The sequence below is a fragment of the Lethenteron reissneri genome, chromosome 67 (assembly GCF_015708825.2).
Source record: "Lethenteron reissneri isolate LAM-NWPU_2019-01 chromosome 67, ASM1570882v1, whole genome shotgun sequence".
Classification (NCBI taxonomy): domain Eukaryota; kingdom Metazoa; phylum Chordata; class Hyperoartia; order Petromyzontiformes; family Petromyzontidae; genus Lethenteron; species Lethenteron reissneri.
Genome location: NC_083845.1, coordinates 8,822,078 through 8,845,724, shown reverse-complemented (window position 1 = coordinate 8,845,724; position 23,647 = coordinate 8,822,078). Strand labels below are relative to the sequence as shown.

Below are 23,647 nucleotides of genomic sequence, written 5' to 3'. Positions count from 1 at the left end.
GGTGATGAGTAAGAGGCATGGGGAGTGAGTGAGCGGGGAGCCACGGGGAGCAGTGGGGAGCGAGTGAGCGGGGAGTAGCAGGAAGGGCGGTGGAGTTGGGTGGAGAAGCGGGGAGCGGGGAGCGAGCAGCAGGGAGCAGGGAGGCACAGGGAGGGAGTGAGAGATGCAGGGAGGGAGGGAGAGGTGCAGGGAGGGAGTGGGGGGCACAGGGAGGGAGTGGGGGGCACAGGGAGGGAGTGGGGGTTATAGGGAGCGAGGGGTGCAGGGAGGGAGTGGGGGGTGCAGGGAGGGAGTGGGGGTACAGGGAGGGAGTGGGGGTGTAGGGAGGGAGTGCGGGGCACAGGGAGGGAGTGCAGGGCACAGGGAGGGAGTGGGGGTTATAGGGAGCGAGGGGTGCAGGGAGGGAGTGGGGGGTGCAGGGAGGGAGTGGGGGGGGGTGAGTCGTGGCCGCTGTCAGAGGAAGCACACGGGCCCCAGCGTGGCCGGGCGCTCGTCCCGCCGGCCGCCGTCCGCCGCCGTCACGGCCGCGTCCCGGAGGGGCAGCAGCTCCAGGTCCTCGGTGCGCACCTCCAACTCGACCTCCACCTCGACCTCCGCGCCCTGGCCCTGGCGAGACGGGGCGGGGGGCGGGGGGTGGGGCGCAGGCCGGGTGAGCGCCGGGATCGCTCGCCTCGTTGCGACATTTTTCCATCGGCCGCGGCTTGCTTGCTAAACACGGCCGATTAGAGATGAATCGGCCGTGTCCCGCACCTCCGATCAACACGGCAGGCTACGCATGGTGGTGAGAGACCAGCCCCTAAAGAAGGCTGCCGTCTCTGGTGTAGGGCAATCAGTCTCAAAGACAATGCATCAGAGCCATGTGTGTTTGCATGTTCACCACCAGCGCTGTGTGTGGTTCACGCCGTCTTGTTCACTTGCAAAAGGTTTCTGTTTGGTGTTTGAACATCTTGACACAACTCAGGTTTTGTTGCCAGAAAGGAGTAAAGCACCCATTCTTATTTTTCATGCACATTCTACTTACGTGGTGATCTGACCCCCATAAATCGTGAATGAAGTTAAATGTGATTTAAAATATATGTATATAGCGCGTATATAAATATTCGTCAACCGGTAGGGCAGGTTGTGATGATGATCTACACTCGTTGCGCAATCCCAATTGAGCGATTTGCAGGTGCAACACATTTCATTGTCGCGTTTGTAAAATTGGGGTTCGCAACGGGACGCGGGGATGGCAAGCGCCACGCTGAACATTCAAGCCTCGAGCCTAAAATGTAAAAACTAAACGATTTTACGTACCAGGTAAGGCCTCCGCCCCCACCCCCCACGAAGCCACAAACGATAGCTCCAACGGAGTGGCTGATATCATCATGTGGTGGGAATTTATAGCCGAGTCCAAATACTCTCTGAACTCGTGACGTTGATTCTAAATGCGGAGGGGAAAAACCGGAGGACCCGGAGAGAAATCCACACGACACGCCGGCAGGGAGAGAGACACGCAAACTCCCAGTAGACAGGCGTCGTCAGGGTCGGGCTCGAACCCGCGACCTCCTGCGTGCCAGGCGAGGGACACGACATCTGGGCACCTCGGCGGACCGCGGTCGTCTATCCGCCGGCGTGCGCCAGGAGGTGGCGGGGGGGGAGGGGAGGCGCATCGATCGGCACGTTTGGCGGGGCAAACCTGGCAGGGCGCGTGGGGCAGCGACACGTCGGGGTGGCCGTGCGTGAGCGCCACCCCGCTGTCGGCGAGCAGGGAGACGCGCCACGACGACGCCTCCGCCGCCGTCCTCGCGCACGGCACCGTCGCGCCCTGCCTGGCCCCCGTGCTGTGCAGCCGCAGGAACTTCAGCTGCACCGTGTGCAGACCCTCGTACGCCACCTGCAGTGGGGGGCAACGCAGTCGTCCGCTCGCTCGCAACGTGCGTAGAGCTGTCGGTCTTCCGGGCGGCTCAACCGGGACACGTGAACCGTACCTCTTTCTGGGGCAGCAGTGAGATGCTGCTTTGCATTCTGGTACTGCATTAAGTGAGACGCAGTGCATTCTGGGACAGCAGTGACACGCAGTACATTCTGGGACACCAGTGAAACGCCGTGCATTCCGGGACAGCAGTGAGATGAAGTGCATTCTGGAACAACAGTCAGTGAGACGTAGTGAATTTTGGGACAACAGTGAGACGCAGTGCATTCTGGGACAGCAATGAGATGCACTGCATTCTGGGACAGCAGGAAGGGGGTCGCCAAACCTGTTCCTGTAGCGGGGTGCCATGGAGCCACGTGTCGGAACCGTTTCCCGCTCCCGCGTCTGGGGTCACCGACGGCACCTGGGGCAGAATCGCGGTTTGCTAATTTACGATTACTGAAGTTACCCTATTACTCGGCCAATTTACTTGGAAGTGAAGTCTAAACCTAGCCGCCCCCCCCCGGTCAGTCCATCTGCAGGCCATCGAGATCAAATAAAACAGAAAAGTAAAAATCATTTTATCCCTAAAAATTAAAAATAATTTTATCTCTATGGGCCCTACCCCCCCTCTGGGGTGAAACAAAAATAAAACAATAAACTGAAACCCCACGCTGGCGAGATTAAATCATGCGCTCGCAGAATGGCCGAGCGGCTGATGGGACGTGCACAAAAGTTAACAAAGTTACAAAACCTTCGTTGTAAAACACGCGGAGGCTACACACACGGGTGGGGGAGGAGGCGTATTGACTACTTAGCTATTTAGTTTCACCGCTGGTCATTTGCCAGGCTGCCGACACAGAATCGACCCCCCCCCCCCCCCGTGCTACGGACGTCCGAATCTCACCAGCGGACATCCAAATCTGACGCCTGCTGCTGTATATTTGGAGTTTGCGTGTCTCTCTTTCTCTCCCCGTGGTCACGTGGATTTTTCTCCGGATCCTCCGTTTTTTCCCCCTACACACTTCGAATCAACGTCACGCGTTTAGAGTATTCGGTTGCTATAAATATCCACTTGATAAGCCACTTCGTTTGAGCTATCATTTGTGATACAGCCACAGCTATATCGTAGCTCGGTGGGGGCCTTACACGTGGTAAATTCACATTTAGTTGTAACTTTTGTGGGCACCGACGCTCGGTTAATCTCACCGGCTCCTCCCGCTAAGCGCCCCCCCCCCCCCGCTCCCCCGTACCTTGAGGGAGGCGGTGAGCGGGGAGACGCAGGTGGCCCCGCCAGCGGTGAAGTTGCAGAAGGCACGCAGGGCATCGTGGGGGCAGCCCTGGTTGGGGTCAATGTAGTAGAACCCTGCAAAAGGACAAGGTCCCCCGTGTAGCCTGGGACAGACTGTAGCAGCCAAACACCTCGCCTAGCCACCTTTGTCTCCCCAGCGGTGATGTTTACACGCCACGCCAGCTACTGCTTTGAGTCGACACGGGAGAGGCCCAGGACCGGCTCAGATGATCTTCAGTGCGCTAACCAATGCGCCACCGCTCCCCACCACACACGCACATCCCCTTATTCATGCGGGGCAGCCTCACCACCGGGTCTCAACACTCACTCATGACGTCATGGGGCAGGTGTAAAGGTTTTATGACGTCATGGGCCAGGTGTAAAGGTTTTATGACGTCATGGGGCAGGTGTACAAGTGTGATGACGTCATGGGCCAGGTGTAAAGGTTTTATGACGTCATGGGCCAGGCGTACAGGTGTTATGACATCATGGGTCAGGTGATATCGGGTGGTGGTGGGCTTAATGACACATTTATATTTACGCGATCTAACCTCCCCAAAAAAACCTGCATTATGGATGATATTGGTGTTAAATTGTACAGGTGTTATGTCGTGGGCCAGGTGCACGTTTTATGACGTCACGTGCCAGGTGTTATGACGTCATGGGCCAGGCGTACAGGCGTTACAATGTCATGGCCATGGTGTACAGGTGTTATGACGTCATGGGTCAGGTGTGCAGACGCTATGACATCATGGGCTAGGGGAGGTCGGTGTGGTGTTGTGGGTGGGGCAAGGGGGGGAAGGAAGGGGGGGAAGGAAGGGGGGGGGGCCGCCGGCTGCTACCGTCGCTGAGGCCGGGCCGGCAGAGTGCGAGGTCCCGGCAGGTGGTGGCGGGGCGCTGGCGCGTGCCCTGCAGCTCGCCCAGCGCCAGCTCCGCCCGGCTCCCCAGGGCGCCAAGCCTCGCCAGCAGCGGCGCCAGCAGCGCAGAGTCCGCGTCGTTGGCGACGGCGCGCTGCGCCACGGGGGAGGGGGAGGGGGGGAGAGGGAGTCCCCTCGCTCGCTTGACCTCGCCCGGTGTGCAGGAGATCGTGGGACTCGATCCCGACCCCTGACCCCTGACGCGTGGAGGTCGCGGCGTGCCTCTCCCTCCCCGTGGCGGCCGCGGGGATTCTTTCTCGGGGTCCTCCGGTTTTTTCCCCTCCCACATTTAGAGTCGACGACGTCGCGCGTTTAGAGTGTTCGGCTGCAATACATCTCCGCACGACGACGATAAGCCACCACTTCGTTGGGCTACATAGCTGACTGGGGCCTTACACCTGGTAAATAAACAATGTTCACACAGGGACTCCTCTACTTACGAACGAGTTAGGTTACAGAGGTCTGTTCATAAGTCGAATTGTTCGTAAGTCCAACTTTACTCCTGTCGATTCCAAACGTGTTGTACGGCACGTACACTGAACACGGGGAATGGCTTTATAAAGTTGTATCGTCTCCCGTAGATGACGATGCCACCGCCGCCATCAATTTCGCGGGGCGGTTGACCTCACGACGCTCGGTCCGAACGGGCTCTGGACGTACGGACCGGGTTTGTTCGTATCTCCGGAAGTTCGCGAGTCGAGTGTTCGTAAGTAGAGGAGTGGCCTGTAGTTTTAGTTTAACGCGGGACACGCGGTCTGCCTTAGGCTGGCTCGAGCCGTATTGGGCTCTCACCGCGTTGGGGGGCCCGGCCGTGCGGGGAGAGGGGGGCCCCCGCGTCGTCGTGGACTCGAGCCCCGAGGCCGCGGAGCCCGCAGAGAGCATCTGGTGCGGAGACAACAGAGGCAAAGATCCCCCGTATAGCCTTCAACAGCCCGCTGGGGGCAAGTGCCATGGGCGAGCAGCTGCTGAGAGGGCCGTCATGGCCGCGAGGGGTGGTGTGGCAGGACCCGCCGCGCCGCCCGCCCACCGGGGCCGCGTAACTTCTCACCTTGACGAGGGCCGCTCCGGTGGCGACCACGCTGGGGCCCGGTGGGCCGGGAGGCCCCGGCCGGCCCTGACGGCGAGCGGCGACGGGAGGAGAGGAAGGAGGAGGAACGGAAAAAAAATATTTCACCGTTTCAGTGACAGCAACAAATATTCTGAATATTTCTGCAGGGTGAGGGCCTCCCCATGCGGTCATCGGAGTTATTTGAGCGACATCCCCCGCCCCGTGCAGCGGTGAAGGTGACAGAGCGCAGCCGCCAAAAGGCGGACAGCTGTTTGAGACGAAAGCTGTCTCTGGTGTGGAACAATCAGTTTCAAAGACAATGCAGATACTGTCAGAGTGTGTTTTGTTGTTTGTATTTTCACCACAAGTATTGTGGTTAATTGCAGACGTGATTCCTTGCAAAAGGTTTCAGTTTGGTGTTTTAACATCTTAACACAACTGTTTTGTTGCCAGAAAAAAGGGGGAAACCCTATTCTTATATTGACACTGGCAATATAATTCGACATTTCGCCGGTAATTACATTCAGCATCATCGGGCGATTTGCCAGAATAGTGCAGCAATGCACCTGCGTCCCGTCTTAAATAGAGCAAGACGACGTCATCAATGAACCCAATCCTCCTGCAATATTTAAGACGGGACGCAGGTGGATTGCTTCACCATTCTGGCAAATCGCCCAATGGTGCTGGATGTAATTACTGGCGAAACGTCACGGCACTACTCACATTGTAGATGTTGTGGATTTACTCTCCAACACACTACACTATACACTACACTACTATACACTACACTATACACTACACTACTATACACTACACTAGACACTACACTACTATACACTACACTACACACTACACTATACACTACACTACTATACACTACACACTACACCATACACTACACACTACACTATACTAGTAACTAATTGGCGTTTTGTTTAAGTGACAAATCACTTGCTAATTGGCTGTCGGCTGGTGGAGGGTTACGACACATTTATACTGGTAGGAACGAAGTGAACCAGCCTACAATAGATTATATCGTCCGTCCGTCCGTCCGTGTAGCAACATCGCCCCCTACTGCAAACACTTGGCAGGATCCTACAAAAACCTTTAGACTCAGTGAGGCTTTCCTGGCTAAACAAGTGTAACATTCCCTTACAAGTGTAACATTCCCTTTTAATTCCATGAGATAGCTTTTAATTTTAAATAGAAACATTTAAATTTAAAGATTTTACATTAATAATTAAAACATTTCAATTAAAAATTTACTCACAGCGGCCTAAAGCCTACAGCTAGGCCTAAAGCCTAGAACTAGGCCTGAAACTCTCCCTTCGTATCGTACCCCCGCGTGTGTGAAAGGGAGTTAATGTTTAACAATGTTACATTCCCCGATGTTTTTAAATAGAAACATTTAAATTTTAAGCTTTTACATTAAAATTAACTCCCAACCCCTCCGTCGTCGGCGGGTCACCAGCCTAGAGCCAGGCCTGGGAATCTCTCCCCCGCTAGGGGTGTATTGGGCGGGGCTACAGCGGCAGGGGGCGGGGCTACGCGGGGCTGGGCGGGGCTACGGCGGCAGGGGGCGTGGCCACGAGGTGGAGGCCGGGGCTACACGGGGTTGGGGCGGGGTTACGTCGGTAAGGGGCGGGGTCGTTCCTACCAGCCCACCCCGCAGGGACCTGTTACTTACGCGATCGAACCCAACAAAAACCTTTATCATGAATAATATTGGTCGCGAAAGCCTGAAACGTGTTCGACTGTCTCCGCGTGATGATCACACGTGCAATGCACGTTGGGAACAACGTAAATAAATGCACGCAGCAAAGAGAAAGGCGACGGTTCAACGAGTCCTTCCCTCGCCGGCCGCACCCTGAGCCGTGGAGTTTGCCTCGGGGTCATTGCGATTGTCGCCCTCCACGTGTCGAGTCGACGTCGCACGCTTCAGACTATTTGGCTGCTGCTGTAAATGTCCACGTGATGATGACGATGGTGATGGGGGAGGTGTTTTGCGACGGCGATCGTTGTGCGATGGAACAGGTCGCTTCTGAAAACAAATTGCGATACGGCGCAGTGACACCTGAACCTGGTAGACATGGAAAAACGTGTTTTTAGTTCGACTGCTTCTTGCGAAACGTGAATGCTGAATTTACCTACCGGGGGGCCGGGCGATCCCTTGGGTCCGCTCTCTCCCTTGATTCCCTTTTCTCCCTGGGGGAAGAGAGACAGGTAACAAAGACAAAGGTGCTCCCCCCCCTCGTATAGCCCACACAGGCTGCTGGGGAAAGTGCCGTCGGCGAGCGGCACCTATGAAGGCCGGACCGGCGCGCGAGGGGTGCTGGTGTGGCCAGCACCACGCCCGGCCGCCTTTTGTCTCCCTCGTAGGGATGGTCGCACACTGCACCAGGTACTCATTTGAGGCTAAGTCGACCGAGGGGAGGCCCAGGACCGGTTCAGATAATCGTCACTGGTGTTAGCCGTGAGCGGGAATTTAACTCGGGACGCCAATATCCTGGCGCAGCACGCTAACCGCTACACCACCGCTCCCCACACGGACACACACACACGCGCGTATGCACGCACACACACACACACGCGCGTATGCACGCACGCACACACACGCGCGTATGCACGCACACACACGCGCGTATGCACGCACACACACGCGCGTATGCACGCACACACACGCGCGTATGCACGCACACACACGCGCGTATGCACGCACACACACACACACACGCGCGTATGCACGCACGCACACACACACACGCGCGTATGCACGCACGCACACACACACACGCGCGTATGCACGCACACACACACACGCGCGTATGCACGCACGCGCGTGCAGAAGTTTCCCGGCAATGGGACCGAGTCGGGACGTGGCACTGGAACGGCAGCCCGGCGTGGAGCCACGAGAGGAATGGGACCGGGCTCCGATGCCACGAGAGACGGAGTGAACCCGGACGGGGTTCGCAGCAGGAAACCCGGCGCCCGTACGTGCACGTGCCTGTGTGTGCATGTGTGTGCACGTGGGTGTGTGCCTGTTTGTGCGTGTGTGTGTGCACGTGTGTGTGTGTGCGTGTGAGTGCGTGCACGTGGGTGTGTGTGCACGTGGGTGTGTGTGTGTGTGCACATTGGGGGGCACAGGTGGTGCCTCTGCCAGTCATCAGTCAACCCACGGGACCTGCTGGGTCTGTCCCGTGACCTCCTGCCAGCGGGCGTTTGACACTTCACGTGACCTTAAAGTGCCCCTAGCCTGGCACAAGCGCCGTGATGACGTCACCACCACTCAGTGGCGAATGGTGGTTGTTGTTGTGTGTGTGTGTGGGTCGTACCTTCATTCCAAACAGTCCCTGTGCAGGCAGAGAGAGAGAACCGACAGAGAGCGGCGAGAAAAACAAATTACAAAAACATCATCACAAGCTCATCACGTGGTTTGTGTTAACTCACTCGCCTGGTCTACAGGAGGTCGCGGGTTCAATCCCGACCTGGACGACGCCTGCTGCTGTATATTTGGAGTTTGCGTGTTCTCCCTGTGGTGGGGTGGATTTTTCTCCAGGGTCCTGACAGTTTTTCCCTCCACATTCAGAATCAGCGTCACGCGTTTAAGAGTTATTTGGCCTCCGCTATAAATTACAAGATCCCCCCCCCCCCGTTTCGCCTTCGCACACTGTCACGGCAAGTGCTGTAAGCGAGCACCTATGAAGGCCGGCACGGCACGCGAGGGGGTGGGAGGCCAGCACCACGCCCGGCCGCCTTTGTCTCCCCAGTGGCGACGTTGACTACATCGCCACCGCTTGCGCCTGCTGTGGTGGTGTGGAACGCTCTCCCTTACGATGTCGGGACGCCACTGGGAGGTACAGGGAGCTATGCTGCACCTCGAAATCATCGACAATGACAAACTCGTTTCTTGAGAGCTGCTTTTCGCGTGGTAGCTTGTTGTCCTTCACCCTGTCGCCTACGATGAGCGCGGCTGGCGACGTACGGTGCGAAAGAAGTTCAACGTACGTACGATGCAACGCCCCGGGCTGCCGCTAACGGCGGATAGGGGAAGCGCTCCGGAGCGCTCGGTGCACCCCGGGTGTCTTCCCTGCAGGTGGGGGGGGGGGGGGGGGGGGGGGGGGGGGGGCACTCACTCACCGGCATTCCTGGGGGTCCCAAGAGTCCCGGGGGTCCAGAGACGCCGCTCAGCCCCTGGAGGCAGAGCGGAGAGCAGCCAGCAGTCAGCAGTGAGCAGTCAGTAGGGGGCCCGGTGAGCGAGCAGTCAGCAGCCAGCAGCCAGCAGGGGGCGCAGTGAGCGAGCAGCCAGCAGCCAGCAGGGGGCGGGGTGAGCGAGCAGTCAGCAGCCAGCAGGGGGCGCGGTGAGCGAGCAGCCAGCAGCCAGCAGGGGGCGTGGTGAGTGAGCAGCCAGCAGCCAGCAGGGGGCGCGGTGAGCGAGCAGTCAGCAGCCAGCAGGGGGCGCGGTGAGCGAGCAGTCAGCAGCCAGCAGGGGGCGCGGTGAGCGAGCAGTCAGCAGCCAGCAGGGGGCCCGGTGAGCGAGCAGTCAGCAGCCATCAACCATCAGCCAGCAGGGGGCGTGGTGAGTGAGCAGCCAGCAGCCAGCAGGGGGCCCGGTGAGCGAGCAGTCAGCAGCCAGCAGCCAGCAGGGGGCGTGGTGAGTGAGCAGCCAGCAGCCAGCAGGGGGCCCGGTGAGCGAGCAGCCAGCAGCCAGCAGGGGGCCCGGTGAGCGAGCAGCCAGCAGCCAGCAGGGGGCGTGGTGAGCGAGCAGTCAGCAGCCAGCAGCCAGCAGGGGGCGCGGTGAGCGAGCGGCAGGGGAGACGGCACCAGCAAGAGGGCGGGGAGATGAGAGGCAGGAGAGCGAGCGGAGCGGAGACGAGTGAGATGAGAGGTGAGTGAGATGAGATGAGAGGCAGGAGAGCGAGCGGAGCGGAGTGAGATGAGGGGGGAGTAGAGAGAGATGAGAGGGGAGTGAGATGAGAGGGCGGTGAGATGAAAGGCAGGAGAGCGAGCGGAGCGGAGACGAGTGAGATGAGGGGGGTAGAGAGATGAGATGAGAGTGAGATGAGAGGGGAGTGGGATGAGAGGGCTGCTACCTGGAGGCCTTTCTGTCCCAGCGTCCCCTTCTTCCCCAGTTTCCCCGTGAGACCCTGGACACACAAACACACGCGGGGGTCACGGTGACCTCCGAGCCCACAGCTGAGCGCCACGGCTGAGCGCCACAGCTGAGCACCACAGCTGGGCAGCGTCACACCCCCTCCCACGGCACCGATGGACTAAAACTGGACGCGATAAAAGTGCCATCGGGGTAGGTCGCACAAAGGTCAAACGCGTCGTAAAACCCGCCACCACCCGACGCAGCCAATTCGTAAGGTTTGTCACCTGAACAGAACGTGGTAATTAGTTACGAGTTCGGCACTAACCGCTGTGCTGGAGAGCAAAACGGCATTTAGAATTTGAGCGACATCGGAATAAAATGTTGCTGTAAAGGCCCCAAAAAACCACCAGGAAGTCAACGAAAATGTTCGGGTCATACCTTGATTCCAGCTTCTCCCGGTTCTCCAGGCTCTCCCTTCTGTCCGGTCTCGCCCTGCATCCAATGGATTCATTAGTTTGATTACTCACTCAATCCCATCGTTACCCCAAAAGGCTATCATTCTCATCGCTATCGACCCGAACCTGGATGCACACAGGCACGGTCCCTTTCCGTCAATTCCACTGCTGGAGGAGGGAATCCCTCACGTCTTGTGGCTCTTGGGAGTCGCTTCACTTTACTTCAACGCACCGGGTGGGCGGATCGGTGGATCAGCGAGTGGGTCAGCGAGTGAGCGAGCAGACAGGGGACAGGGGGCCGCCACCTGTTTCTCGGGATCGTCCTCGTGTTGAGGAGGCAGCTGCTGCCCTGGGATAAATCTGTTCCATCTTCCCAGGACATTAAAACTCCTGTTTATTGTCAGTCGTGCAACGATAATAACGATAACGCATCGCGCACAGTTTTCCACGTGTGAATGATCACTCCCTCGAGGCGATCGCTATCGAGGAGTCCCGCTCAGGCGGGAAGGGTAAGAGTCCCTTCCGCATATGAGGCTCCCGGCGGCATACACAGCAGCAAGCAACACACTGATGCAGTGCTGGATTAAGCTAGTGCGGGGCCTGTAGCAGATGTTGTTATAAAGGGGCCCTAAATAAAAATAAAAACACGTAAAGATTAAAATACATTTTTCACTTGCATAGTAAAGTAATTGTATTTTTTCAACTGCTGTACGGCCAGATAATACGACAAATCGCTAACCTTAAACACCCGGTCATTCATAAAAGTTGAAGGCAATATAGTACTAAGTAATAGAGCAGAATCACTGAACCGGAATTGATAGCTTGAAAGCATTTAGCGTTGGGCCCTTGAAAGTGCGGGGCCCGTAGCTAATACATTTGTAGCTACTTTTGCTACGAGGATTATCCGGCACTGCACTGATGACTCCGCTGTACCGACGAGTCTCTAATGAGGAGGAAACCGCATCCACGTTTACGCCGCTCGCCCCTTTGCTCAAACCCTTGTGAGTCGGCAATTCTAAACAATACATCGGCCAAGCGCATGCAGTTCTGCTGAGTCGGTGGTCGAGCTAAGGCCGAGATATTTTCTTTTTTCACGCGTGGCAGTGGCTGCGCAGATCCCACGCATCGTCAATTTGACCTCGGCCGTGGCGGTGTCACCCCACTCACCTTCTCTCCTTTCCTTCCCGCTTTCCCCTTCTCTCCCCTCAGTCCCGGGATGCCCTGCGTGGGCAAACATGGGCCTCACAAATCGGCATTTAGATTTTTGTTTCAGGCCTCACCAAGCAGAGGAAACAGGTCTCACCAACAAAGGAATTCAGACCTCACCAAGAATGGATGAGGGTTCATAAAAAAAAAGGTCTCATTTGCTCATTCACTCACCAACCCACCCACACTCACTGGCTCATTCACTCACTCACCAACCCACTCATTCATTCACTCACCAACTCGCTCATTCACTTACCAACCCACCCACTCATTCACTGACCAACTCACCCACCAACTCACCTGCTCATTCACCCACCCACTCACTCGTCCACCCATCCACTGGCCCAATAGAGCTACCACCTGTCTGGGTTTCGTCTGTGGTGGACAGGATGCGTGATGCTCACCGGGGGACCCACGGGGCCTGGAATCCCACGAGGGCCTTGGGCTCCCGGTTTCCCCTAAACGCACGCAGCCACGTGCGCACGCAAACACACACAAACAAACACACAAACACACAGAGAAACACACAAGCGCGTGCATACACCAACGCGCACAAGCAGACAGGAACACTCATGATTACAACCAACAAAGAAAAAGATCCCCCGTATGAATGTTGAACTTCTTTTGCACCGTACGGAGCCAATCGCGCTAATCGGAGGTGCGGGGGAAGGACAACAAACTAAACACAAAAAGCAGTTCTATTTTTTTTTTATCTAGACTTAAAAGTGCATAGCTCCAGTGGCTACCTAATATCGCAAGAGTGTTCCAGACGGCCGCAGAAGCGCGTCCGAAAAGCGCTGCGCGGTGATGCGGTGACCGTCTTTATTCGATGGTCAGCCAAAAGACACTGCTGCTGCTGCTGCGAGGATGACCGGAGTTCGCGTGATGATGGCTCATGCACCTTGACGAGATCACCAAAGCTACCGTGGTTCATTTGCGTCAAGCACCGCATGCACGCGCGATGAGTGCGACCTTAACGGTGCCGCCTCAACAGGCGCGGTGGCGCGGCAGGGTCAAAGCGCACGCACCTTGGCGCCCGGCTCTCCGCGGTCCCCTTCGATGCCCGGCTTGCCCTCTTCTCCCTGCAATGGGTCAAGTCGGTTCATGTCAGGCCAGGACCGGCGAGCTAATCGTTGTCAACGGCGACCTGAGCAATGCGGCAAAGCACGTCACATGGGTATGGAGGGTTTACAGGGGCTGCATAGCACGGCTGGTATGACGGTAGCCAGCATGTCACATGGGTAGGGAGGGTTTACAGAGGCTGGCATAGCACGGCTGGTATGATGGTAGCGAGGACGTCAAAAGTTAAAGGGCATCGTGATTCTTGTGTGATGAATAGAACAAATTTAAGTAAATACCACATATAATTGACTTTGTTGAAGCCCAAATGTACGACTACTGCTACTACTGAAGAAAAATTATTTTAAACTTCCATAAAATTTGTCAACATTTAGTTTGGGCGTTTTATGATTCCTCCAGTTTTGCCGACAAACCAAATTAATGAACATATCTGCCACCAGTGCTGGATTTTCCTCGTAGCAAAAGAAGCTACATAAGTAGTAGCTACTACACATGTGTAGTAGCTACACATGTGTAGTAGCTACGGGCCCCGCACTGTCAAGGGCCCCGCGCTAAATGCTTTCCAGCTCTCAATTCCGGTTCAGTGATTCTGCACTTGCTCTATTACTATAGTACTATACCGCCTTCAACTTTTATGAACGACTTGGTGTTTAAGGTTAGCGATTTGTCGTATTATCTGGCTGTATAGTAAATAAAAAAATACAATTACTTTACTATGCAAGTAAAACATTTGTGTTTTAATATTTACGTGTTTTTTATTTATTTAGGGCCCCTTTATAAACAAATGCGACAGGCCCCGCACTCAGCTTAATCCGGCACTGTCCGCTACCACCTGACAACTTCATTCCCATTGGCTCTGCCGTTGGGCGGCGGAGAGTTATTGTACAAAATAAAATTACATACCTCCTACACGACCTCACCCAAAATAAAATATATATATACACTTTGACTGTAAAACACGTGGATATATAAATGTTTTTTTAAGTTGAAATTTCGGGGACTGCACACCCCCGCCCCAGTCCTGGGAAGTGCGTGGTCTGGCCGCTGTGCGGTTGGTGGTGGTTGGTGGTGGTGGTTGGTGGTGGCGATGGTTGGTGGCGGTGGTTGGTGGTGGTTGGCGTACCACGATGCCGTGCGGGCCCCGCGTGCCCGGGTCTCCGTCGATGCCCGTGTCTCCCTGCGCGCAGACAACGGTCGCACGACACCCCACACGGGGACGAGTGACCTCTGAACCCGGGAGAGTTCTCCACATCCTCTGAGCCTGCGCCACTACATTTGATCCCGGTTCTAGATTGAGAGCTCACTTGTCTAGAACTCGTGTTTGTGTTTTAGTTCGTTCTTGTCCCCACCCCCCACCACACCTCCGATGAGCACGGTTGGCTACGTGCGGTGCGAAAGCGGGTCAACGTACGCTCACCCCGAGCTACAAATGCTCTGAAACGAGTGGCATTGTCCTCGTGCTGTCCCCGCCTCATGGCGTTGTGCTCTGGTGTGACGCTGGTGGTGAGACTCGATTCAGATAATCTCCTTGCGAGGTCGGCGGAACCGCGGCTCGCTTCTGGCTCAGCTCGGCAAATGGCCGGTGGAAAGCTACCAGCACCACGTGCTCGGGACGTGCCGGTGATGAAGAAAGTTTAACGCACGCACGCTCGCACGAACGTACGCACGCACGTACGCACGCACGTACGCACACACACACGAACGTACGAACGCTCACACAGCGGAGGCGCACCCGGGTCGCACGCAGGGCAGCTGTGGCCTGGCTCACCTTGTCTCCCTTGAGTCCGTCCCAGCCGTCGGCACCCAGCGGGCCACGGGGCCCCTGTGGAACAACATGAATGGATGCGTTTATATGAATAAAAAAAAATATATAGAAAAAATATATTAAGGTATATATATGTAAATTTTAATGAAGTATAAAAAAACATACAAAATATATCTAACATTTCAAATAAAAGAATACAATTTTTTAAAATATATAAAAAGTTATAGAAAAATAATTATATTTTAATAAAATGTATATACAAATTTTGTTAATAAAAAAATACGTAAAAAGAAATGAATACACTTGGCGGGGAGCAGAGGCGCAGCAGTTAGCGCGCCGCGCTCACGGAGTTTGGCGGCGAGCGTGTAGCGAGCGGCGCCGTGTTCGCCGCACTAACGCAGAGCTTCACGCCACCACGTGCCCAGCGGCCACCCCTGGGCACCGCCGCGGCGTGGGCACGAGGCCTGGCCACGGGGTGTGGGCACGACGCGCCGCCCGCTCCACTCGCGGCCGGCGTCGAAGGTGCCGCGTGACGTCACGCGCCAGGGCCGGGCCGTCGTGCCCAGCGGCCACCCTGGTCAATACTGCGGCGTGGGTGTTCACCGTAAAAAGAACGCGTTTTTCGCATCCGCGGTACTTATCTATCCGCGGTTTTCCTTCGGCATGCCGATTTGCTCACCGCGTGGGTACGTATCCGCGGTTCAGTGCGGTGACCGGCGCTTGCGAGTTCAAGTCGCCCCACAATCGTCGCTCCCACCGTGTATCACCGTCGCATCTCCCGGCTCCCTCCCACCGAACTCTTGCCACCACCAGGTGACGACGGGAGAGAGGGTGGGCAAAGCCTCCCTCCTCCTCCTTCTAACAACCACCTCCCCCATTACCTCGTCCTCATCAACGTTGTGTTATTGTGTTATTTTGTTTGTATGTTATTGTGTGTTTAGTGAATGGGCAACCTCGTTCGGCTTTGGCGAGTGCGACTGCGGTTGCCCTAACCACCCCCGCCCCCCATTGCTCCCAAAGCCGTGGCATTGCCAACCGTGGCAGCTTTCAGGAACCCCGCCCCCCCTCCCCGCGCGGTTGGCGAGGGATTGCTGCACATCATCATCATCATTAACCAGATTGTATGTCACAAACAAAAATATAAAACATTTTTAAAGGCAGGGTGAAAATGTGTCTCACCGGCACGCCGTCTCTCCCCGCCTCCCCCTTCTGCCCCTGGGGTCCTGGTGAGCCCTGGGGGGGGGGGGACATCATGGCACATGGGGGGTGGCGTCATTCGCCGCTCCAGAGCAGAGGTTCGTGGAGTTGTGATCCGGCAGGGCCGCCTCCGGTTCCTGATGCGGTGGTGCGGTGGTGCAGTGGTGCAGTGGTGCAGTGGTGCGGTGGTGCGGTGGTGCGGCGGTGCGGCGGTGCGGTATTAATACCGTGGCGTCGTTGGGAACGAGCCGGCCACTTGTGTGTGCCGGAATCACGGTCCACGTTTTGCCACATTCGACAAAATGTGATCGTAACGTCCCAACGATTGGAGGGCCGGGTGCCCAGAGTGGGAATCAGAATCTGTCTTCACACCGCAGGAGCAATCCGATGAGCTATAAAGCTCTTTCTCACCGATGTCCGGTCGGGGGCACGGGCTCAGAGCGAGCGGCCTCGTGCCGCACAGGGACAGCTGCCACTGGGGGTGCCTGGCCGCAGGGGGCTGATCCGAGGTGCGGAGGACGGGGCGCGGTTCGTAGTTTGCGCTTCCTTCGTACCGTTTGTCGTTGTAACGTTCTGACCTGGCCCCTACTGGACATGTGCGACAAAGAGCTTTATAGCTCATCGGATTGCTCCAGGACGATTCTGAGCCGAGCTGCCGCCTCCGAGTGCCCGCGGAGGAGGAGAGAGCGGCGGGAGGATGCGTCGTTGCCTCGAGCGCCGTTGTGTCATTGATATTAAAACAAAGCAATTGATGACAGCCGGAACTTGTCATGTCCCTGGCAGAGGGGGCAGATTTCCAAGGGCAGCAGCCGCGTCCTCAACAAGAGGATAATCTTCAGAAAATCGGGGCAGGTGGCAACCCAATTTACTGACTGACCGATTGATTAATTCGCTCATCGACTCATTCATTCATTCATTCCTACCTCGGCTCCTGGGATGCCAGGAGGTCCCCGTGGGCCAGGTGGACCAGCAGGGCCTTCAACGCCCTGTGGACGTCACGTACACAGAAAAAGATAAAGGTCCCCCATATAGCCTGAACAGGCTGTCAGGGCAAGAGCGGCTTAATCGTATCTAATTCATTTACCCACCCAGCAGTATAACAAAAAGCAGTAATTGACCACTTCACAACTCCTCCCCCGCTGCCCTTCCTGGCTCCTCCCCCCTTAACCACTATATAAGCTACAGATAGTTTGCTGTGACGGTTTCACCTGAAGACGGAAGCTTGTGTTGCCTCCGAAACGTCGTGATTTAATTGTTTTATTTTTATAAATTTTAATTTCATTTTTTACCTACGTGACTTTACCGAAAGAACTAGAGTATGAATCCTTGCAGTCACGAAAGCTTCAAATCTAGAATTAAGGGCACGTGCTCTTCGCGAGCACCTATTAAGGGCCGGCGTGCCGCGTGGGGTGGTGCAAGGAACAGCGACCACTCCAGGCCGCCTTTGTCTCCCCAGTGCTGAAGTTTATACATCACACAATATACTCACCTGAGCCTGAGTCAAATGCTGCTAGCGAGCACTTCTGAAGACCGGCATGGCACGCAAGGGGGTGGGTGGCCAGCACCACGCCCGGCCGCCTTTGTCTCCCCAGTGGCGATGTTTGCACAGCACACCAGCTACTCATTTGAGGCTAAGTCGACCAGAGGGGGAGGCCCAGGACCGGTTCAGATGTTTCGTCACCGATGTTGGCTGTGAGCGTGAATGGAATGCGACAAGCCACACCATGTGCTGGAGACTTGAACAGCGTCTGTCTCAAGGATCGACTCGACCTTGCCATAGAAATGTGGAACTTCCACCACTGGCTCGCCAGGGCTGTGAAGAGGCGTTGAGCACCAATGACTCAATGCTTATTGGGGAGCCGCAGTGGCTAGGAGATGTTATCTCCCTCGTCTGGCGTGCAGGAGGTCGTGGGCTAGATCCCGACCCCGACGCCTGCTGCTGCTGCTGTATATTTGGAGTTTCCGTGTCTCTCTCCCCGTGGTCGCGTGGATTTTTTCTCCGAGCCCTTCAGATTGTTTGCCTGCTGCTGCTGCTGCCGCTGCTATAAATATCAGCACGACAACGATAAGGAGCTTTGTTGAGCTGTCACTTGCGATAGCCAGGGAGCTTCTGGAAAAACAGATCTCGATAAGCTCGGTGGGGCCCTTACCTGGGAAAAAAAAAACCCGTTGACCTTCGACCCTGACTCGTTAAACCACGCGGCAAACGCGCCCCCCCCTTGCGTGACGCCGTCGCTACGGCACGGGCACCGCCAGCGCCAGGGGGGGCTCTCACCGGGGGCCCTGGCTTCCCCTTGGCTCCCGCATCCCCCTTGGGACCCCGAGGGCCCACGTCCCCCTTGGGGCCATCCACTCCGGCGCCCCCGGGATCTCCGAGCGATCCCTGTGAGTGAGCGCAAACAACAACAACAACAGCAGCGACGACGATGTCGCCTCCTCCACACTGCCCATAGACTCAACACTACCCATAGACTCAACACTGCCCATAGACTCAACACTACCCATACACTCAACACTGCCCATAGACTCAACACTGCCCATACACTCAACACTGCCCATAGACTCAACACTACCCATAGACTCAACACTGCCCATAGACTCAACACTACCCATACACTCAACACTGCCCATAGACTCAACACTGCATCATCAACTCAGCACTGCTGAGTCCATGGGACGAAGTCTTCGCCGAGCCGGGGACCGACGGGGGGTGCTGTGAGCGACGCCGCAATGCGGACGGACTACCGGGCCGAGGTGAAACTTACGCGGCCTCCTCCTCCCCCCGGCTCGCCCTTGTCTCCACGCACGCCGCCTGTGCCCTGCCACAAGGAAGGCACAGACAAAGATCACCCACGCGGCCCGCACAGACGGTTGGAGCAAGTGCTGCTGGCGGACACCTCTGAAGGCCGGCACGGCACAAGAGGGGGTGGGTGGCCAAGACCACGCCCGGCCGCATTTGTATCCCCATTGCTGATGTTTATACACCGCAAAAAATACTCGTTTACAGCTGAGTCCACCTAGGAGAGGTTCAGGATAATTTCTGTGAGGTCTATGGGTCTCTATATGAACATATGGCTCTCTAATGGGAGTCTATTCGTCAATGTAAGTCTATGGGTTTACATGAGCCTCTGGGTCTCTAAATAAGTATATCGGTCTTTCTGTGAGTCTGTGGGGGGTTTCTATGCGAGTCTCTGGGTCTCCATCGCGAGTCACGGGTAACTGGGATGAGACAACGCTTGACAAGCCGGTTTAATCATAGTGTGTGGGTGGCTGAAACTGTTGAAACTAACTAAACTGAACTATTTTCTATTTTATTTTATTTAACAAGCTAAGGCCCCACTGAGCAATGTAGCGCTTTTCCAGAAGCGATCTGGCTATCACAAATAATAGCTCAACGAAGTCGCTTGTCGTCGTGTGGAAATTAATTGCAGCCAGATACTCCAAACGCGTGATGTTGTTGATTCTAAATGTGGAGGGGAAAGCCGGAGGACCTGGAGAAAAGTCCACGTGATCATGGGGAGAGAGACATTGAAACTCCAAATATACAGCAGGTGTTAGGGTCGGGATCGAAGCCACGACCTCCTGTATACCAGGCGTGGTAGTTAACATTTCTTGTTCTATATCCTTGGTTCTTTCGGTAAAGTGACGTAGAAGGGAAATAATAAAATAATAAAAATATAAAACAATACAAAATTCTCACGACATTTCGATTGCAACACAAGCAATCATCATCAGGTGTGAAATCCACAGCAAGAAAATTTGAAAAAAGTGGCGGTTTTTCCTAGAACAAGATATTTACATTTTGATTTAAAGCTTCCCAGGACAGCAGCTGCCTCCTCCACCGTTAGGACAAACCGCGTCTCAACGTGAGTGGATGGGGCCGTGGGTGCTCACCGTGAGTCCGGCGGCTCCAGTCGGTCCCGAGGTCCCGTCTGGCCCCGTGTCGCCCTGACGCACACGGCACACGCACGGCATGCACACGGCACACACGGCACGCACGGCACACACACGGCACGCGCACGGCACGCGCACGGCACACGCACGGCACGCGCACGGCACGCGCACGGCACGCGCACGGCACGCGCACGGCACACGCACGGCACACGCATGCATGGATGTCCTAGGGCGGTACACGATACAAGGCCGCCATTAATGAGCCGCAATACCTTGCTGATCTCGTCAAGAGGCATAAACCATCATCACGCAAACTCCGGTCGTGATGCCTTCTCAACAAGTGCACGGCGGCGAGATGTTCACGACCTCGCCTGGTATGCAGTTGGTCGTGGGTTCAATCGCGACCCTGACGCCTGCTGTATATTTGGAGTTTGCATGCTCTCCCCGTGGTTGTGTGGATTTTTTTCCAGGTCCACTGGTTTTTCCCTCCACATCTAGAATCAACACACGTTTAGAGTATTTGCCTGATGTACATTTCCACGTGATAAGCCACTACGTCGAGCTATCATTAGTGGCCAGGTCGCTTCTGAATAGGAGGACAGCAGCTGCCTCCTCCAGGACCTGCAGCCACCAGTGGTCCGACGTCAACTCGGCGCTCGCTCACTTTCCGTACCTTGTCTCCCGTGTTTCCCTCCTTCCCCTCCGAGCCTCGCTCGCCAAGGGGGCCCTGGACAGATGTTGCAATGAAATGATTAACAAACCAGCACGGGCGATCCCTTGAAAAGCAATGCCTGCTGCCCGCTGCCCTTTGTAACCTCGACAAAAATGTGAGCAGAATTCCGCGTGAGAAGCGGCATGAGGCGTAGGTGTGGTGTGCCGGTAATTTGGTGCCGGGGGCTTAATAGGGGAGGGAGGAGAGGGACGTACGGGGATGCCCAGGGGTCCGCTTGCTCCGCTTGACCCCTGCAGTCCAGGCTGACCCTGGGGGGGGGGGGGGGGGGGGTGGGAGACCACAACCGAGAAGGTCACAAAGACAACGATTCCCCGTGGAGCCTTTCATAGGCTGCCGGGAGCAAGCACCGTTAGGGAGCACCTACGAAGGCCAGCACGGCACGTGAAGGGGGTGGTGTGCGGGCAATACCACGCCCGGCCGCCTTTGTCTCCCCGGTCCTGACGTGTTGAGCACCGGCTTAGCAGCGCCGCACGCCAACCACCACGCCACCGCTCACCCCGCACCGATCCGTGAGCTCCATACAAACCCTCCCCCCTCCCCCGTGTAGCCTTCGCGGACTTTTGTGGGTGCAGGCGCTGTTTGCGAGCGGCACCACCTATGAGCGGGTGGGTTGCCAGCACCACCGCGCCCCCTCTGTGCCCCCCCCCATACCCCGTGCCCCCCGTGGCTGTCCCCTCGTACCAGCAATCCCCGGTTGCCTTTCTCGCCCTTGGGACCAGTCTCCCCCGGGCTTCCCATCGTTCCCATGTGGCCAACGGAGCCCGGAGGGCCAATCTGTCCGGGCGGACCCTAAGAGAGACAGAGAGAGACAGAGAGAGACAGAGAGAGAGACACAGTGAGGCCTTGAGTCACACACCAATGATCTCAATGCCATTGAAATCTCACCGTTGCAAAACGTCAAGCGGTTGACTTCTTATTTATCCAATTCTGTTCGCTTTCTTCTCCAACTGCAGTACTAACCGGTGGTTGTGCCATGGGTGGATTGGTCACCGCCATGGGAATGTGGAATTACCACGGCTGACTTTCTTCTCCAACCTATGGTATCAACCGACATTTTTAGACATGGCGTTCTGCACGCTTCATTTATCATGAAAATATTTCACCCGGAAAATCTCCTGGGGGAGTGGGACATCTCGTCGGCAATGTACGTACAGAGAGGGTAAAACACTATTCTTTCTTTTCATACTTTGATACCGAAAAAAGAAAGTATCCCACGATACCAGCAAGCCCAGCGTGCACGGTGCCCGGGAGTGGAAGCCGCAGCCACGCTGGAGGGAGGGAGAGAGAGGAGATCTCTTTTTGGCGTGGAGTTTCTCTCCGCTTGTGCGTTTGCCCTCTCGTCCGAGCGTGCGGGGGGGGGGGGGGGGGGGGTGCCGCCGTGTGTTCGGAGCGGCCTACCTTCTCTCCGCGTGGGCCCTGCGCTCCAGGTTGGCCTCCCGGTCCGCTCGCGCCCTGCGAGACATCACGACACAAGGTCCCCAACCGTGTTAACTCGCTACTCGCTCGCCTGCGATGCTATTGAAGCTAAAACTGTAGAATTTCACCAGGCGTAAGGCCCCGTTGAGCTGGGCAGCTCTCTCTCAGAAGCCACCTGGCCACCACAAATGATAGCTCAACGAAGTGGGCTTCTCGTCGTCGTCGTGGGGGAATGTATAAGCGGCAGCCAAAACACTGGAAACGCGTGTCTCTAAATGCGGTGGGAATAACCGGAGGACCCGGAGAAAAATCCACAGGACCACGGGGAGAGAGAGACACGCAAACTCCAAATATACAGCAGCAGCAGGCGTCAGGGTCGGGATCTAACCCACGACCTCCTGTACACCAGGCGAGGGAGTTAACATCTCATAGCCACCGTGGTGCAGGAGGTCGTGGATTTGATCCCGACCCTGACGCCTGCTATTTGTGTGTCTCTCTCTCTCTCTCCGGTTTTTCCCTCCACATTTAGAATTGACGTGGTGCGTTTAGAGTCATTGGCTGCTTTAAACTTAGACACGATGATGAGCCACTTCGTTGAGCTATCATTCGTCATAGCCAGGTTGCTTCTGATAAAAAAAACGCTACATAGCTCAGCAGGGCTTGACGCCTGCTAAAATAATAAAACAGGTTGAGTTTAGTGTAGCCTTCATCAGACTGTGGGGGCAAGTGCCGCGAGCGAGTAGCAGCACCTACGAAGGCCGGCACGCAACAAGGAGGGGGGGCGGGGTGGCCGGCACCACGCCCGGTCACCTTTGTCTCCCCAGCGCTGACGTTGACTACACACCGCACCAGGTACCCCCTACGAGCCGCCACGATGATGCCGGGAAGGCGAGGGCCCAAAAAATCCCATCGCTGCTCAGAGCCTCACCTCTCTCCCTGGGGGTCCCGACGCCCCCCGGGGGCCCACGCTCCCCTGCTCTCCGCTGTCTCCTTTGGGAGCCGGCGGGCCCCAGCTCCCGCGCTCCCCCTTGTCTCCCTGCGGACGGGCAGACGGGCAGAATGAAAACCAGCTGGCCGCACCAGTCCACGGGCGAGCCTCCGCTTGTCGACCCTCCGTACGTACGTCGCTGGATGTGGAACTTCTGTCGCGCCGCACGTGGCTAAGCGGGCTCATCAGAGGTGCGGCGGGAGGGCAACAAACTAAACACAAAAACTCCCTTCTCAAGAAATCAGTTTGTCAATCTAGACGATGATGATTCAAAAGGGAACAGCTCCAGTGGCTTCCTAATATCTGAAGGGCGTTCCAGACGGCCATAGGAGCGCATCTGTAAGCGCCGTGCAATGCGGCGACCACCGTCTTTGCACGATGGCGAGCAAAAGGTGTCGATGAAAAGTTTTTTTTTTACAAAACGTTGAGACACAAGATATAGCAAATGCACACGAGGCGGCGGCGTGCCCAGCACCACGCCGCCCGCCCGCCTTTGTCTTCCCAGTTATCGTGTCTATACATCACGCAAGATACTCACCTGAGGCCGCGTCAGACCAAGGGGAGGCCCAGGACGGGCCGTGAGCGGGAACCGAACTCGGGTCGCCAGGTTGTGCGGCGCGGCTCGCTAACCGCGACGCTACCGCTGCCCCCTGACCACCGGGTACCCATCG

General features: G+C 56.3%; 1 protein-coding gene across 1 annotated transcript in view; it reads right to left on the bottom strand.

Moving 5' to 3' along the window:
* Window positions 1-319: 319 nt before the first annotated feature.
* The window catches only part of LOC133360138 (collagen alpha-2(I) chain-like), a 71,670-nt gene continuing 48,342 nt past the window's right edge, over window positions 320-23,647 (bottom strand). The window contains exons 38-64 of the mRNA XM_061578725.1: window positions 22,917-23,024; window positions 21,971-22,024; window positions 21,254-21,361; window positions 20,767-20,820; window positions 20,513-20,566; window positions 19,840-19,893; window positions 18,711-18,764; window positions 18,221-18,328; window positions 16,869-16,931; window positions 15,928-15,981; window positions 14,752-14,805; window positions 14,107-14,160; window positions 12,932-12,985; window positions 12,308-12,361; window positions 11,865-11,918; window positions 10,681-10,734; window positions 10,241-10,294; window positions 9,288-9,341; window positions 8,483-8,500; window positions 7,302-7,355; window positions 5,151-5,216; window positions 4,895-4,984; window positions 4,028-4,196; window positions 3,148-3,260; window positions 2,241-2,318; window positions 1,679-1,876; window positions 320-606 (exon numbers count right to left, since the gene is read on the bottom strand). Coding sequence (XP_061434709.1) covers window positions 454-606; window positions 1,679-1,876; window positions 2,241-2,318; window positions 3,148-3,260; window positions 4,028-4,196; window positions 4,895-4,984; window positions 5,151-5,216; window positions 7,302-7,355; window positions 8,483-8,500; window positions 9,288-9,341; window positions 10,241-10,294; window positions 10,681-10,734; window positions 11,865-11,918; window positions 12,308-12,361; window positions 12,932-12,985; window positions 14,107-14,160; window positions 14,752-14,805; window positions 15,928-15,981; window positions 16,869-16,931; window positions 18,221-18,328; window positions 18,711-18,764; window positions 19,840-19,893; window positions 20,513-20,566; window positions 20,767-20,820; window positions 21,254-21,361; window positions 21,971-22,024; window positions 22,917-23,024 — 2,082 coding nt within the window. The 3' untranslated portion in view covers window positions 320-453. The remainder of the gene's footprint in view (window positions 607-1,678; window positions 1,877-2,240; window positions 2,319-3,147; window positions 3,261-4,027; window positions 4,197-4,894; window positions 4,985-5,150; window positions 5,217-7,301; window positions 7,356-8,482; window positions 8,501-9,287; window positions 9,342-10,240; window positions 10,295-10,680; window positions 10,735-11,864; window positions 11,919-12,307; window positions 12,362-12,931; window positions 12,986-14,106; window positions 14,161-14,751; window positions 14,806-15,927; window positions 15,982-16,868; window positions 16,932-18,220; window positions 18,329-18,710; window positions 18,765-19,839; window positions 19,894-20,512; window positions 20,567-20,766; window positions 20,821-21,253; window positions 21,362-21,970; window positions 22,025-22,916; window positions 23,025-23,647) is intronic.